The sequence below is a fragment of the Bufo bufo genome, chromosome 5 (assembly GCF_905171765.1).
Source record: "Bufo bufo chromosome 5, aBufBuf1.1, whole genome shotgun sequence".
Classification (NCBI taxonomy): Eukaryota; Metazoa; Chordata; class Amphibia; order Anura; family Bufonidae; genus Bufo; species Bufo bufo.
The window spans coordinates 449,821,772-449,837,103 of NC_053393.1; the positions used below are offsets into that span (position 1 = coordinate 449,821,772).

Below are 15,332 nucleotides of genomic sequence, written 5' to 3' on the forward strand. Positions count from 1 at the left end.
GTCCCCTTAACAGTGGCCTCTACAGCAATCTGCCCCTTAACATTGACCTCCATAGCGGATCATCCCCTTAACTGTGACCTCCACAGCAGCCTGCCCCTAGGGTGGCCAGGAGTCCGGTTTAAGGCCAGACAGTCCTGCTTTCAGACTCCCTGTCCTCCATCCGATGCAAAGCCTGGATGGACACAGGGATGTCCTTTTGAACAGCTCACTCTCAGACAGCAGCACTGTGCTGTCTGAGCGTGAGCTGCATGGAGAAAGTCCCTCTCCCTCTCATCCTTGCAGCTGAAGTTTATTTTTACCTTCATTTTTTTCTATCCCCATCGGCTGCGGCGTGGAAGGGGCGTGGCCTAACCTGGTAGGGGGCGGGGGGCTTACATCCATCTTTTAAAGGTAGCCTGAATGGCCATCCTACCTGCCCCTTTAACTGTGACCTTCACAGCACTCCCGTCCCTTAACAGTGTCATCCACAGCGCCTTGCCCCTTTAAAGCTGACCTACAGCAGTGAAGAAAAATGGCTGGGTTGTTATGGAAACCTGGTGTAAAACTGTGTGTATGTGGAGACCAAGTGCCTGCGAGTTTCTATTGGCTGAGAAGGGTCATGTGACTAAGCTTCTATTGCTTAATGCATTTTTTTGGGAATATCTCAGGAACGGTACCTGCTAGAGAGCCAAGACCTAGTCTGAAACCTTCCCGGACACCTGATGTACCTGTGTGCCAAATTTCGTGATTTTAAATTGGATAGTGCAGATTCTTTAGCGGACATACACACACACACACACACACACTTACACACAGCTTTATACAGTCCTGATCAAAAGTTTAAGACCACTTGAAAAATGGAAAAAAAAAATCATATTTAGCATGGCTGGATCTTAACAAGGTTCCAAGTAGAGCTTCAACATGCAACAAGAAGAAATGGGAGTGAGACAAAACATTTTTTGAGCATTCAATTAATTGAAAATAACGATTAAACTGAAACAGGCTGTTTTTCAGCTGATCCAAATCTGTGCAAAGATGTGGATTCATTGTCATTTTCTGTCAGGTAGTCACACGTTGTAATGGCAAAGGCAAAAAAAAGTCTCCCTTTTTGAAAGTGGTCGGGTTGTTGAACTGCATAAGCAGGGTCTCTTACAGCGCGCCATCGCTGCTGAGGTGGGACGCAGTAAGACAGTCATTTGGAATTTCTTAAATGATCCTGAGGGTTATGGAACAAAAAAGTCAAGTGGAAGACCCAAAAAAATTTCATCAGCACTGAGCCGGAGGATCCAATTGGCTGTCCGTCAAGACACTGGATGATCCTAGACACAAATTAAGGCCCTTACTGCTGCTGACTGCAGCCCCATAACCATCAGATGGCATCTGAGACTGAAGGGCTTCAAAAACAAAAAAACGTCTTCAAAGACCTCGTCTCCTTGAACGCCACAGAACTGCTCGTTTGGACTTTGCAAGAGAGCACCAAACATGGGACATTCAAAGGTGGAAGAAAGTTATATTCTCTGATAAGAAAAAATTTAACCTTGACGGTCCTGATTGTTTCCAACGTTACTGGCATGACAAGCAGATCCCACCTGAGATGTTTTCTACGCGCCACAGTGGAGGGGGCGCCATAATGGTCTGGGGTGCTTTTTCCTTCAGTGGAACAATGGAGCTTCAGGAAGTGCAGGGGCGTCAAACGGCCGCTGGCTATGTCCAGATGTTGCAGAGAGCATTCCTCATGACTAAGGGGCCCTCGTCTGTGTGGTAACGACTGGGTTTTTCAACAGGACAACGCTACAGTACACAATGCCCGCAGGACAAGGGACTTCTTCCAGGAGAATAACATCACTCTTTTGGCCCATCTTGCGTGTTCCCCTGATCTAAATCCAATTGAGAACCTTTGGGGTTGGATGGCAAGGGAAGTTTACAAAAATGGACCACAGTTCCAGACAGTAGATGGCCTTCGTGCGGCCGTCTTCACCACTTGGAGAAATCTTCCCACTCGCCTCATGGAAACGCTTGCATCAAGCATGCCGAAACAAATTTTTTAAGTGATAAACAATAACGGCGGAGCTACTCATTACTGAGTTCAGGTTTGGAAGTTGGATTTCTGTTTTGGGGGGGGGGTTAGTTGTTTTTTTTGGAAGTGTGGTCCTAAACTTTTGATAAGATGAAAAACAGCCTGTTTCAGTTTATTCGCTGTTTTCATTAAATTGAATGCTCAAAAAATGTTTTGTCTCACTCACATTTCTTCTTGTTGCATGTTGAAGCTCTACTTGGAACCTTGTTAAGATCCAGCCATGCTAAATATGATTTTTTGCAATTTTTCAAGTGGTCTTAAACTTTTGATCAGGACTGTATATTAGATTTTCCTCCCACTGTCTACTATAGCTTGCATGTAATTCTCTACAATGCAAGCTGTCCAATCCAATTCTGTCCGGCAACCACTCCCAACACTCTTTGTGCAGCCCCTCTCTGACCTCTCCTGATGCTAAAGTACAATAATTTGATTTAGATTTATTTAATATTTCAGCTTAGATCAGCTTTCAATAGAGCAGAGAGGCTGCAACTAGAGCCATCAGAGAGCTTGGAATAAGACCATTAAGCTTGTATTTCAATTTATTCCATGCAATACAAACCAACTGCAAGTCTCTTGTTTACTCATGCAATAAAAAATAAGTGTTCAATGGAGCCCAGACCTAAAAAGAAAAAAAACTTTGCATTTGGGTTCCACAATTGTAGTATAACACCATGGAAGCCATACTTCAAGTTTTGTTACGGCACCCCAAGGTTACATGTTATGTCCTGGGAACCAGTAAGGCCTCCAGCACACAGCCATATCCGCAAATCACAGCTGTGGGCAACGGTTTGCTGTCCGTATCTTTTGTTGCCCCATTGAAATGAAAGGGTCCACATCAGATCCGCAAAAATGAAATGACTGCAATGAAACTTACAACTGAATTCCAAAATAGCTGTATGCCACAAAACATTATCTCACCTAAGATTTTTGAGTGCATCAATTTTGGCTGCTAACGCTTTTAACTTGCTTCCTGCTGCAGACGCCAAACGCACTTCCAGTTCATGAATGTTTCTTTCAAAGAATTCTTTCTCATTCTTAAAAACAAGAAATAAAACAAAGTAGCACACAGAGTCAGGTCTTGTCCATATGCCATAAAAGTCTACGATGGAATACCCTAATAAATATAATCCTATAATATATAAATACAATGCTAATAATCAGCCACAGCCTTCCCTCATAGGTCACAGTTTGGCTGTCCAACGAAGTGTGTTTGATCCTAACACTCAGAAGAGTTTACCCTGATACTTCTGAGCCAGATCCCAAGTTAGAGGGATTTTTCTGCAAAACATAAAAATGTGTATTATGCACTAATAAAAGAACACTAGTGCACAAATATTACTAGTAAGAGTTCAAATTGTATAGGCGTGTGAAAAGTATTTTGCAATAAGTCTAAGGGTGGGTTCACATTGCGTTTGACGTATACGTCACACTTTTGTATCCTGCAGAATCTGGTAAAACTTTATTTTTATTTTTTTTTACAATGGAACTCTATGGTGAACAGATGTATGTAAACTGTCTGAGGCCGTTTAATGTATCCTTTTTTTTGTATACGTTAAACGGATGGAAAAAAACGCAATGTGAACCCAGCCTAAGGCAGAGTTCAAATCACTTGTTTTAATTTCCACTGTCCTGCTCTATTCTAGGAGCAGAACGATTAAAGGGGTTATCCGACTTAAATAAATCTTTTCTAATTGCTTTTATTGTAGACCAGTGAAAGTTTCTTAAAATCACTTTCATTACCTATCTATCACTGTTTGGCCAGTTCAGTTCAGGGTCATGTTACACCTGACGTCAGTAAGCCTGCTCAGGCACTGACGTCTCGTTTACAAGCTTCTCCCTGCTTGAGGGAGTGTCCCGGCTCTGTAAACGAAACGTCAGAGCCTCTGGTGCCCTCCCCCCTCCAGCTCTCCTCACTGCCTCGGCTCTGGTATGCGATCACTCATGTGCAGTACATACCAGAGCCGAGGTGATCTCCAGCAGCACAGGGTATGTTTGTCCCTCCTGCATTCACTGGGGCTAGAGGTGGCAGTTTGTAAACGTTCCCCTCTGCATCTGGGGATCGTTATTACAGCCCTGCCCCCCCTCCCCCCACTAGTATACATTGAACACCCCCAGGGAAATATAAATAAATAATTGGCCATCATTATTATCATCATCATTATTCAGCTATATAAAATCCTTATCTGCCACCAATATATGTATTTATCTAAGCAATATCCATATTGAATATATATTTGAATAATATAGATATTGCTTAGATACAGATAATGCTAATGATATTTTCACACTAGCGGCAGGACGTATCCGACAGGCTGTTCACCCTGTCGGATCCGCCCTGCCGCTATTTGGCCGTGCCGCTGGACGGATCCGTTATTGCAATGCATTTCTAGACGGATCCGCACCTGGATCCGTGTACAAATGCTGTCAGTTGTCACACTGATCGGCGGATCCAGCAGGCACGCAGCTCCGATGACGGAGCTGCCTTGCGGATCCGTCCTTCCGGTCTGCGCATGCACAGACCATGAAAACTGTGAAAAAGACTGACAGAGGGATCCGTCAATCCGCATGACAAGCGGATATACGGATCCGTTATTGCAATGCATTTCTAGACGGATCCGCACCTGGATCCGTCAACAAATGCTGTCAGTTGTCACACTGATCGGCGGATCCAGCAGGCACGCAGCTCCGACGACGGAGCTGCCTTGCGGATACGGCATTGCAAAACAACTGAAGGACGAATCCGTCCTTCTGGTCTGCGCATGCACAAACCGGGAATACTGTGAAAAAGACTGCCAGATGGATCCGTCCATCCGCATGACAAGCGGATAGACCGATCTGTTATTGCAATACATTTCTAGACGGATCCGCACCTGGATCCGTCTACAAATGCTGTCAGTTGTCACACTGATCGGCGGATCCAGCAGGCAGCTCCGACGATGGAACTGCCTGCCGGATCACACTAATGCTGTGTGAAAGTACCCTAAAAACTCAGAAATCCAGTACTTTTAGTCAAGCGGCAGCTCGCTGTGCACTGCCATGCTGCGCCATAGCTCCACCACCGTCCCCTTTATAGTCAATGGGGACAGAGCGGCAGTCCACCGGCACGGCCAAATAGCGGCAGGGCGGATCTGACAGGGTGAACAGCCTGTTGGATCGATCCTGCCTCTAGTGTGAAAGTACCCTTAGGCTCCATTAACACATCCGCAAATGGGTCCACATTCGTTCCGCAATTTTGCGGAACGGGTGCGGACCCATTCATTTTCTATGGTGACGGAATGGATGCGGACAGCACACAGTGTGCTGTCTGCAGCCGCATTTGCGGAGCGCGGCCCCGATCTTCAGGTGCGCAGCTCCGCAAAAGATAGAACATGTCCTATTCTTGTCCGCAGCTTGCAGACAAGAATAGGCATTTCTATAGGGGTGGCGGGCGGGTGTGTTGCGGATCCGCAATTTGTGGGTCCGCAACACACAACGTACGTGTGAATGGAGCCTTAGTGTGATCCGGCAGGCAGTTCCGTAGTCGGAGCTGCCTGCCGATCGGTTTGTCAACTGACAACATTTGTAGACTAATCCGTGTGCGGATCCGTCTAGAAATGCATTGCAAGAACGGATCCGTCTACGAATGCACCGAAAGGATGGATCCGTCGATCCACTTGCCATGTGGATGGACGGATCCCTCTGGCAGTCTTTTTCTCAGTTTTCCCGGTCTGCGCATGCGCAGACCGGAAGGACGAATCCGTCCTTTAGTTATTTTACACTGCCGGTATTCTGGAAAATTTCTATACCTTGCCAGAGCTATATACCGCAAGTAATGCGGCCACACAGAAATCAGCTGGATGAGGGTTTGTGCGGCATTTTGCAAGCGCACATCCACTTGATTATCAAAAATTCATGGAAGCGCTGGGGTCATTAGTATAGCATGTAGCAGAGCTGTGTGTGTACAGGGTGTGTAGTATAGCATGTAGCAGAGCTGTGTGTGTGTACAGGGTGTGTAGTATAGCATGTAGCAGAGCTGTGTGTGTACAGGGTGTGTAGTATAGCATGTAGCAGAGCTGTGTGTGTACAGGGTGTGTAGTATAGCATGTAGCAGAGCTGTGTGTGTACAGGGTGTGTAGTATAGCATGTAGCAGAGCTGTGTGTGTACAGGGTGTGTAGTATAGCATGTAGCAGAGCTGTGTGTACAGGGTGTGTAGTATAGCATGTAGCAGAGCTGTGTGTGTACAGGGTGTGTAGTATAGCATGTAGCAGAGCTGTGTGTGTACAGGGTGTGTAGTATAGCATGTAGCAGAGCTGTGTGTGTACAGGGTGTGTAGTATAGCATGTAGCAGAGCTGTGTGTGTACAGGGTGTGTAGTATAGCATGTAGCAGAGCTGTGTGTACAGGGTGTGTAGTATAGCATGTAGCAGAGCTGTGTGTACAGGGTGTGTAGTATAGCATGTAGCAGAGCTGTGTGTACAGGGTGTGTAGTATAGCATGTAGCAGAGCTGTGTGTACAGGGTGTGTAGTATAGCATGTAGCAGAGCTGTGTGTACAGGGTGTGTAGTATAGCATGTAGCAGAGCTGTGTGTGTACAGGGTGTGTAGTATAGCATGTAGCAGAGCTGTGTGTGTACAGGGTGTGTAGTATAGCATGTAGCAGAGCTGTGTGTACAGGGTGTGTAGTATAGCATGTAGCAAAGCTGTGTGTACAGGGTGTGTAGTATAGCATGTAGCAGAGCTGTGTGTACAGGGTGTGTAGTATAGCATGTAGCAGAGCTGTGTGTGTACAGGGTGTGTAGTATAGCATGTAGCAGAGCTGTGTGTACAGGGTGTGTAGTATAGCATGTAGCAGAGCTGTGTGTGTACAGGGTGCATGCAGCAGTGTAGCATAGCAGGAAGTCTGGTAGGGACTCTGTGACACGATTCTTTTGATTAATAAACTCTCAGACAATTCTCTGAGTCCCTGCAATAACTATAGCCACTACATCACAGTCTGCTCCACTGCATTCACTGCAGCAGAGCTGTGTTTGCCAGGAGCAAGTCCCTCCTGACCTTCGGTTCACTTGAGAGCCGACTCAGCAAGTGAACCAAAGATTCAATGAGCTGAGCATGCGCATTGATCTTCAGTTCACTTGCTTCTGCCGGCTCAGGAAGTGAACCAAAGATCAGATTCATGAATCGGTTCTTTTGAGTGAACTGATTCAAATGAACCGATTCATGAAAAAGATCCGAACTTCCCATCTCTACTGTACAGCTGCAATGTGACAGGAAGATCTTCTGCCCAGTGTGTGTATTTATTTATTTTTATGCAAAGTGCAGAGCAGGGTGAAGGAAAGGTCAGGTTGTTCACACCCAGAAATATTCATGAGGCAGAGCTCAGGCTTTGTTGTTACACGCCCCCTCAGCATGTACTTCAGCATGTAAACAAAGCAATGACAGAACCATGAAAAGGTGTAAATATGGGTTTTAACTTGATGAAATCTAGCTTAACCAAATTATATGTATATCCAGATGGGTTTTAAGTGTTTTTTTTATTTTTTTTATTAACTCGGATAACCCCTTTAAACAGTAATGAGTACTCCGTACCTAGCTGACAAAAATGATGCAGAACAGAAATCACTGACTACAATGGGTTCCATTTGAGGTTATGAAATTTAAGCAGAGTAGTCGTCCCACATGCTGAACTTTTTTTTCTCTCCTATTGTAAATGTAAGCAGTGATAGATACCCTGAATAAAATCTCCAACGAAGAGGTGAACTCGTCCTAAATGGAGTTTGCTCCAAAAGAGCTAATAAACAGCTCTGGGACTTTGCCAATTAGACTGATTTGTTTCTACCCCTTCCAATATAATAAATATTTTGTGCAAGTGTATTGTGCCCGCTGCAGCACAAAGTAATTTCACTTTTCAGTAGAGCTTTCAAGGTTTTCATTTTAATAAAAAGTATTAACACTTTAATATTAACTTTAATATAAATATTAAGCATTAACAGTATTAAAAATTATTTATACTTTAATGAAACAAACTCCTTCCCCACCGGCCTAGTACTTATATGGCACTGGTCGCCTCTTTATAGATGGTGCCTGCTCCATCAGACGGGCGTTGCGGGAAAAGGTGCGGGTACGTTGCGGGAACATGCGCAATTTTTCTGCGCGAGTGAACACAGAAGTTCGGGCTTGGGATCGGTGTTCTGTAGATTGCTATTATTTTCCCTTATAACCATGTTATAAGGGAAAATAATACATTCTGAATACAGAATGCATAGTAAAATAATTTAACTCACCTTAATCCACTTGATCGCACAGCCGGCATCTCTTCTGTCTTCTTTCTTTGCTGTGTGCAGGAACAGGACCTGTGGTGACGTCACTCCGGTCATCACATGATCCATCACCATGGTAAAAGATCATGTGATGGGATCATGTGATGACCCGAGTGACATCACCACAGGTCCTTTTCCTGCACACAGCAAAGACAGAAGCGATGCCGGCAGCGCAATCAAGTGGATTAAGGCGAGTTAAATTATTTTATTTATTTTTTTAACCCCTCCAGCGCTATTTTACTATGCATTCTGTATTCAGAATGCTATTATTTTCCCTTATAACCATGTTATAAGGGAAAATAATAATGATCGGGTCTCCATCCCGATCGTCTCCCAGCAACCGTGCGTGAAAATCGCACCGCATCCACACTTGCTTGATTTTCACGCAACCCCATTCATTTCTATGGGGCCTGGGTTAGGTGAAAAACGCACAAAATAGAGCATGCTGCGATTTTCACGCAACGCACAAGTGATGCGTGAAAATCACAGCTCATGTGAACAGCCCCATAGAAATGAATGTCGGGATTCAGTGCGGGTGCAATGCGTTCAACTCACGCATTGCATCCGCGCGGAATACTCGCCCGTGTGAAAGGGGCCTTAAAGTATTCAAATCCTCTTAAATCCAGCGCTGTACTACTTACTACTGAATTCTTGGCAGTCAGGAGGCCGGGCGGGCGCTTGCAGCGTAGCTCACTACGTCACGCGCCTGCTTCGCCCACTTTAAGAATGTCGCAGGCGCAGTGAGCTACCCTACGAGCGCCTGCCCACGCGGCCTCCTGACTGCCAAGAAGTTAGTAGTACAGCGCTGCATTTAAGAGGATTTGAATATTTGAATTAAGATGCCCCCCATAACAGTGCCATCCACAGATGCCCCCCATAACAGTGCCCCATCTACAGACCACCATTAGTTCAAAACCCACTAAAAGCAACCATTTTGGTTCAAAATATTTTTTTTCTTATTTTCCTCCTTAAAAACCTAGGTGCGTCTTATGGGGCGAAAAATACGGTACTATTTTTATGTTGGCCAACTGTGCTAGAATGTGATATGAGCAGTGTAAAATGCTCAACGTAGGTAAAAGACTCCCTTTTAATGGGTCAATTTTACCACAAGGAACACTGTAAAAACGAAACTCAAAACTCTAATGGAATTGTGTATTTTCAAATTTCACTCCATTATAAATTTTCAAGCTTCCCACTACATTGTATGCAATAGTATATGGTGCCATTAAAAAGAACAACCTGTGAACGCAAAAATAAAAAAAGATATTGCCCCGGGAATGCAGGGAGCAAAAAACTAAAATCCCTGAAAGGGTTATGCCTTAGGCCGAATGCACATGGCCGTGTTCCGCGGCCGAGAGCGGTCCGTGGTATGCCGAAGTGGATTCCTGTTCAGAGCAGGAGCGCACGGCGTCATTGGTTGCTATGACGCCGTGCGCGTCATGTCGCCGCTGCACTACAGTAATACACTATATAAGTGTATTACTGTAGTGCAGTGGCGGCATGAAGCGCGCGGCGTCATAGCAACCAACGACGCCGTGCGCTCCTGCTCTGAACAGGAATCCAGCCCGGCATACCACGGACCGCTCTCGGCCGCGGAACACGGCCGTGTGCATTCGGCCTTATTCACACAGTCAGTGTTCTGTCAGTGATTTCCATCAGTGATTTTGAGCCAAAACCAAGTGTGGGTCTAAACACAAAATAAGTTCAGATCTTTCCCCTAAAAGTCATCTCTGGAGGTACAATCCTGGTTTCGGCTCACAATCAATGATGGAAATCACTGACCATAACACAGACGTGTGAATGAGACTTTAACCCCTTCACTACCAAGCCACTTTTCATCATAAATCCCAGGCCAATTATTGCAAATCTGACTGTGTCACTTTATGTGGTGATAACTTTAAAGCGTTTTTACTTGTCCAAGCCATTCAGAGCTTGTTTTCTCGTCACATATTGTACTTCATGACAGTGGTAAATTGGAGTCAAAATATTTCATTTATAAAAAAAATTATCCTAATTTACCCAATATTTAGAAAAATTCGCAATTTTCAAAATTTCTATTTGCTTTTAAAACAGATAGTGATACCTCCTAAAATAGTTACTACTTTACATTCCCCATATGTGTACTTCATGTTTAGATAATTTTGTAAATTACATTTTATTTTTTGGGGACGTTAAGCTTAGAAGTTTAGAAGAAAACCTACTTTTTAAAAGGACCAGTTCAGGTCTGAAGTCACTTTGTGAGGCTTACATAATAGAAACCACCAATAAATGGAAACTACACCCTTCAAGGTATTCAAAACTGATTTTACAAATTTTCTTAACCCTTTAGGTGTTCCACATGAACTAAAGGAAAACGTAGATGAAATTTCAGAATCTCACTTTTTTGGCAGATTATCCATTTTTTTCCGCTAACAAAGCAAAACAAAACTCAATATTTATTACCCCGATTCTTAAGTTTACAGAAACACTCCATATGTGGTCGTAAACTGCTCTACGGGCACACGTCAGGGCGCAGCAGGAAAGGAACGCAATATGGTTTTTGGAGAGCAGATTTTACTGGCATAATTTTAAGTTGCCATGTAACTTTTCAAGACCCCCTGATGCACCCTTAGAAGAGCAACTCGACCCCCCCCCCCAAAAAAAATAAAAAAAATAAAAATGCCCCATTTTGGAAACTACAGGATAAGGTGGCAGCTTTGTTGGTACCATTTCAGGGTACATGTGATCTTTGGTTACTCAATATTACACTTTGTGAGGCAAGGTAACAAAAAATAGCTGTTTTGGCGCCGTTTTTATTTTTTGTTATTTACAATGTTCATCTGACAGGTTAGATAGATCATGTGGTATTTTTATAGAGCAGGTTGGTACGGACGCGACGATACCAAATAGGACTACTTTTTTTGGTTGTTTGAGTTTTACATAATATGTCTCCATATTCTGAAAGTAATAGTTTATTTTTTGGGCGACTGTCTTATGTAGGGGCTCATTATTTCCAGTAATATTTTGGGTTGCATATGACTTTTTCGCTTGGTATTACACTTTTTGTGATGTAAGGTGACAAAAAATGGCTTGACCCTTTTCTATTTTTTTTTTTTACGGTGTTCACCTAAGGGGTTAAGTTATGTGATATTTTTATACAGCAGGTTCTTACGGACAATACCTAATATGTATACTTTTTTTTTCCCTATTCTTTTCCAATTTTTTTTTACTTTATTTTGGGAAAAGGACGCTTTTTTTTTTTTTTTACTTGAAACTTACATATTTTTGATTTTTGTAAAACTTAAATCGCGGGGATCCGATGGCCATCCTGCTAGGATCCCGCACGTGCCATGGTCAGCCCTGACCGCGGCAGTGTGAGGGTTAATGCGCATACAGCAGGGGTCCGGCTATCAGTGACTGCCGGACCCCTGCCGCTGATCGGGCAGGCGCAGCTCCTCCACCCGCCCGATCTGAGCGCTGTACATGTACGGCGCTGGTATTTGTATCCCGCATTTCTGCCCCGTACATGTATGGCGCTGGTATCCTACAGGTTACTTGCCTAGTTGACGATGTAACTTATCAAGCATAAGACAAATATGCAACACCCAGAACAGCCACTAGAGGAGCTGAAAGTCTGACCCCTACTATTATAATTTTGATTACTTAACCTCAGGATAGTCCATACATTTTAAAAGGCTAGATAACCCTCTTAACTTAAATATAGGCCACCTACAAGCTAAACCTGCCCTTAGAAATATTTCAGTGAATCAGACTAATATAAAAACACATGTACCTCATTGTCAAGCTGCAATTTTTGCATATGTAGTTCTAGAGCTCTCGATTTGTCTGACAGTATTTCCTTGTTTTCTTTCAATTGCCTACATTCATCCAATAGTTGCTTATTTTTCTCCTTTAACTGCGCACTTTCATCCTTCAGTTGCATGTTTTTGTCTTTTAGCAGCTTGTTTTCTTCCTTTATCTGCATGCCTTCATCCTTTAGCTGTTTGTTTTCTTCCTTTAGCTGCATGCCTTCATCCTTTAGTTGCTTGTTCTCAGCCTTTAGCTGATTGTTTTCTTCCAACCTCCTCTGGTCACCTCTTCCATTATTATCATTAGAAGACGATCTGTGCCAACAATTTCAAGTGGTAAGGCAGAAAAAAAAAAAAAAAAAAAAAGTCAGAACATGTCTGCCGCTGTGCAGTACTCAGGGCTCATCTGCTGGTCATGATTTAAGAATATCGCACAGAATAAATACCTGTTCTAAAGGGGTATTTTAGTTATCCTCTGCCTACTGGAGAGGGGATAACTATCAGATCAGAAGTGATGCTACTGCTAGTACCCCGCTAACGACGAGAAAGGGGGCCAGTACCCTGTAGAGCACCCCTGAAATGGACAGATCAGCTGGTTGTAAATGCGCTCCGCCGCTCCATTCATTTCTATGAGAGCACCACAAATAGCCAGTGGGCCCTGAGGACTGGAGTTGAGGAACACTGTGATAATAGATCAGCAGGAGGAGGACACCCAGTCACACTGCTCGTTATGGAAGACTACTTCTTGTGGATGTTTTTATCGATGCAGACAAAAATCCATGCAAATATTTCCACTGTATGTAATTAGGGTATAAAGTCCCTCATTCACTTGCATTGGATTTGGAACATTATTATTATATTTATATAGCGCTGACATTCTGCAGCACATTACAGACATTAGCATAATTCTGCCCCCAATGGGGCTTAGAATCAAAGGTCCCTATCACTATGTCTTTGGAATGTGGGAGGAAACCGGAGCACCCGGAGGAAACCCAGGCAAACACGGCGAGAACATAAAAACATGCAGATGTTGTCCTTGGTCGGATTTGAACTCAAGACCCCAGCGCTGCTAACCACTGAGCTACCGTGCCTCATTAGTGGATTTGATGAGGAGTCCTCATCAATTCCCAAATATGTGACCTTTTAATGCTACTTTAAAGGTTATTCAAGGCTATAACAGACCTCCCAGAGCGGCCAACCCACAGTGATCATACTTATCTGGTCCCCAGCACTGGGTTCAGTCTCCATTGCCCCACCGCCAGTTCTTCATCTCCCTGCTGCACTGAAACCAACACTGCTGACAGGGGAGCATGTGACTGCTGCAGCCACTTGCTGTGCAACAGTGACCTGCAGGTCACCACTGTGGCCAGTGATTGACTGCAGCGGTCACATGCCCCCCTTCTCCACACTGTCAACAGGATATTGGTTTTAGCGCAGCAGGGAGAAAAGCCGGCTGTTGAGTCATATTGACGGAACCCAGCAGCAGGAAACCAGCAAGTATAATCAACACCATGGGTTGGTCTGTTATAGTCTTGAATAACCCCTTTAAAAGCTACAGGTATATGCACTTTTACAACTACTGGGTCTTCTTCAATTTGATTGACAGGGCCAGGCAGTGAAAAATTAGATTTTTTGCTACTCACCGTAAGATCACTTTCTCGTCTCATTCATTGGGGGACACAGCAAAGACCTTGTGTATAGCTAATGCTGCTAGGATGCGGACACTAAGCAAAAATTGTTCACTCCTCCTATCAGCTATACCCTCCTGTGGGCATTGAGGTCATCAGTTTGTGCGGAAGCAGTAGGAGGAAACACCTAAAAATAGGAAACAATCCCCAGCAACCAAAACCATGTCCGAAAATCCAAAAGGGGGAAAAAAAAACAACGGAGGTAACATGCCCGGCCTCCAGGCAAACAAACTGTAAAGAAGAGGGGTGGGTGCTGTTTCCCCCAATGAATGAGACAAAAAAGGGATTTTATGTCGAGTAGCAAAAAATCTAATTTTCTCATCCATATCATTGGGGGACATTCTAGAGCAGTCCCTATAGGTGGGTAGACAAAATAGTACTGTAGTAACGGGAGTGTCGTCAATGCACCTCCGCTTGCAGCACCCCGCAGCCAAGAGCAGCATCGGAGGATGCGAAGGTATGCACCCTATAGAACTTAGTGAAAGTGTGTAGGGAGGACCAGGTAGCTGACCCACACACTTGCAAAGGGGAGACCTAGCGTCATACTGCCCAAGAAGCGCCAACCACCCTAGTGGAATGGGCCACCACCCGAAGTGGCAGCATCCTGCCCTTTGAATGAGAAGCCTCAGCGTTAGACGTCCTGATTCAGGTATGGACAGTAGACTTGGCGGCCGCCAAGGCGCCCCAGAAACCACGAAGAGGGATTCCAATCTGCAGAAGAACGCTGTTCTATCCAGATAAATTCTGAGGGTTCGGACCACATCCAATGTGCGAAGGGCCTTCTGGGTTAGGGTGAAACGAAGCAGGACAGGAGGACAATGCCTCATTCAAATGGAATGAAGAGACCATCTTAGACAAAAAGTAGGGAACCGGTCTCAGGACAAGACCAGAAGCAGTGACTCTGCAGAGAGCGCAGCAATCTCAGACACTTATCGAATTGATGCCATGGACACTAGAAAGGCAACCTTCCAAGAGAGCAGACGGAGAGGGACCTCCCACAGAGGTTCAAAGGGGGACTGCTGCAGAGCAGCCAGGACCAGATTGCGGTCCCATGCCGGAGTGGGTTGCCAGATGAGTAACCCTCTGGATAGAAGTGCAGACTGCAGAGATTGAGGCCAAGGAGCGTTGAAATAAAATGGAAAGGGACAAAATTTGATCTTTGAGTGAGCCAAGAGCCAATCCTAAATAGAGTCCTTCCTGAAGAAAGGCAAGGAGACAAGGTAGAGAACTAAAAGAGGATGAAAATTATGGCAGTCGCACCAGTGAAAAAAGGATCTCCATGTGCGATAGTACATCAGAGAGGAAGGGGACTTCCTAGCTCTTAACACTGTGCAGATCATTGAATCTGAGAACCCATGGTCCTTTAAGATGCTAGTTTCAATCACCACGTTGTCAAATGAAGAGTGTCTGAATGCAGGTGGAAGAGCAGATTTTGTGAGTACAGATCTTTTCTGAGAGGTAGGGGCCAAGGTGTGTCCGCTAGAAGAGCCATCAGATTGGTGTAC

General features: G+C 44.5%; 1 protein-coding gene across 1 annotated transcript in view; it reads right to left on the reverse strand.

Annotated features, from left to right (window-relative positions):
• Positions 1-15,332, reverse strand: part of STK31 (serine/threonine kinase 31) — a 195,916-nt gene that overhangs the window by 100,217 nt on the left and 80,367 nt on the right. Inside the window, exons 5-6 of the mRNA XM_040434003.1 lie at positions 12,124-12,454; positions 2,975-3,090 (exon numbers count right to left, since the gene is read on the reverse strand). Coding sequence (XP_040289937.1) covers positions 2,975-3,090; positions 12,124-12,454 — 447 coding nt within the window. The remainder of the gene's footprint in view (positions 1-2,974; positions 3,091-12,123; positions 12,455-15,332) is intronic.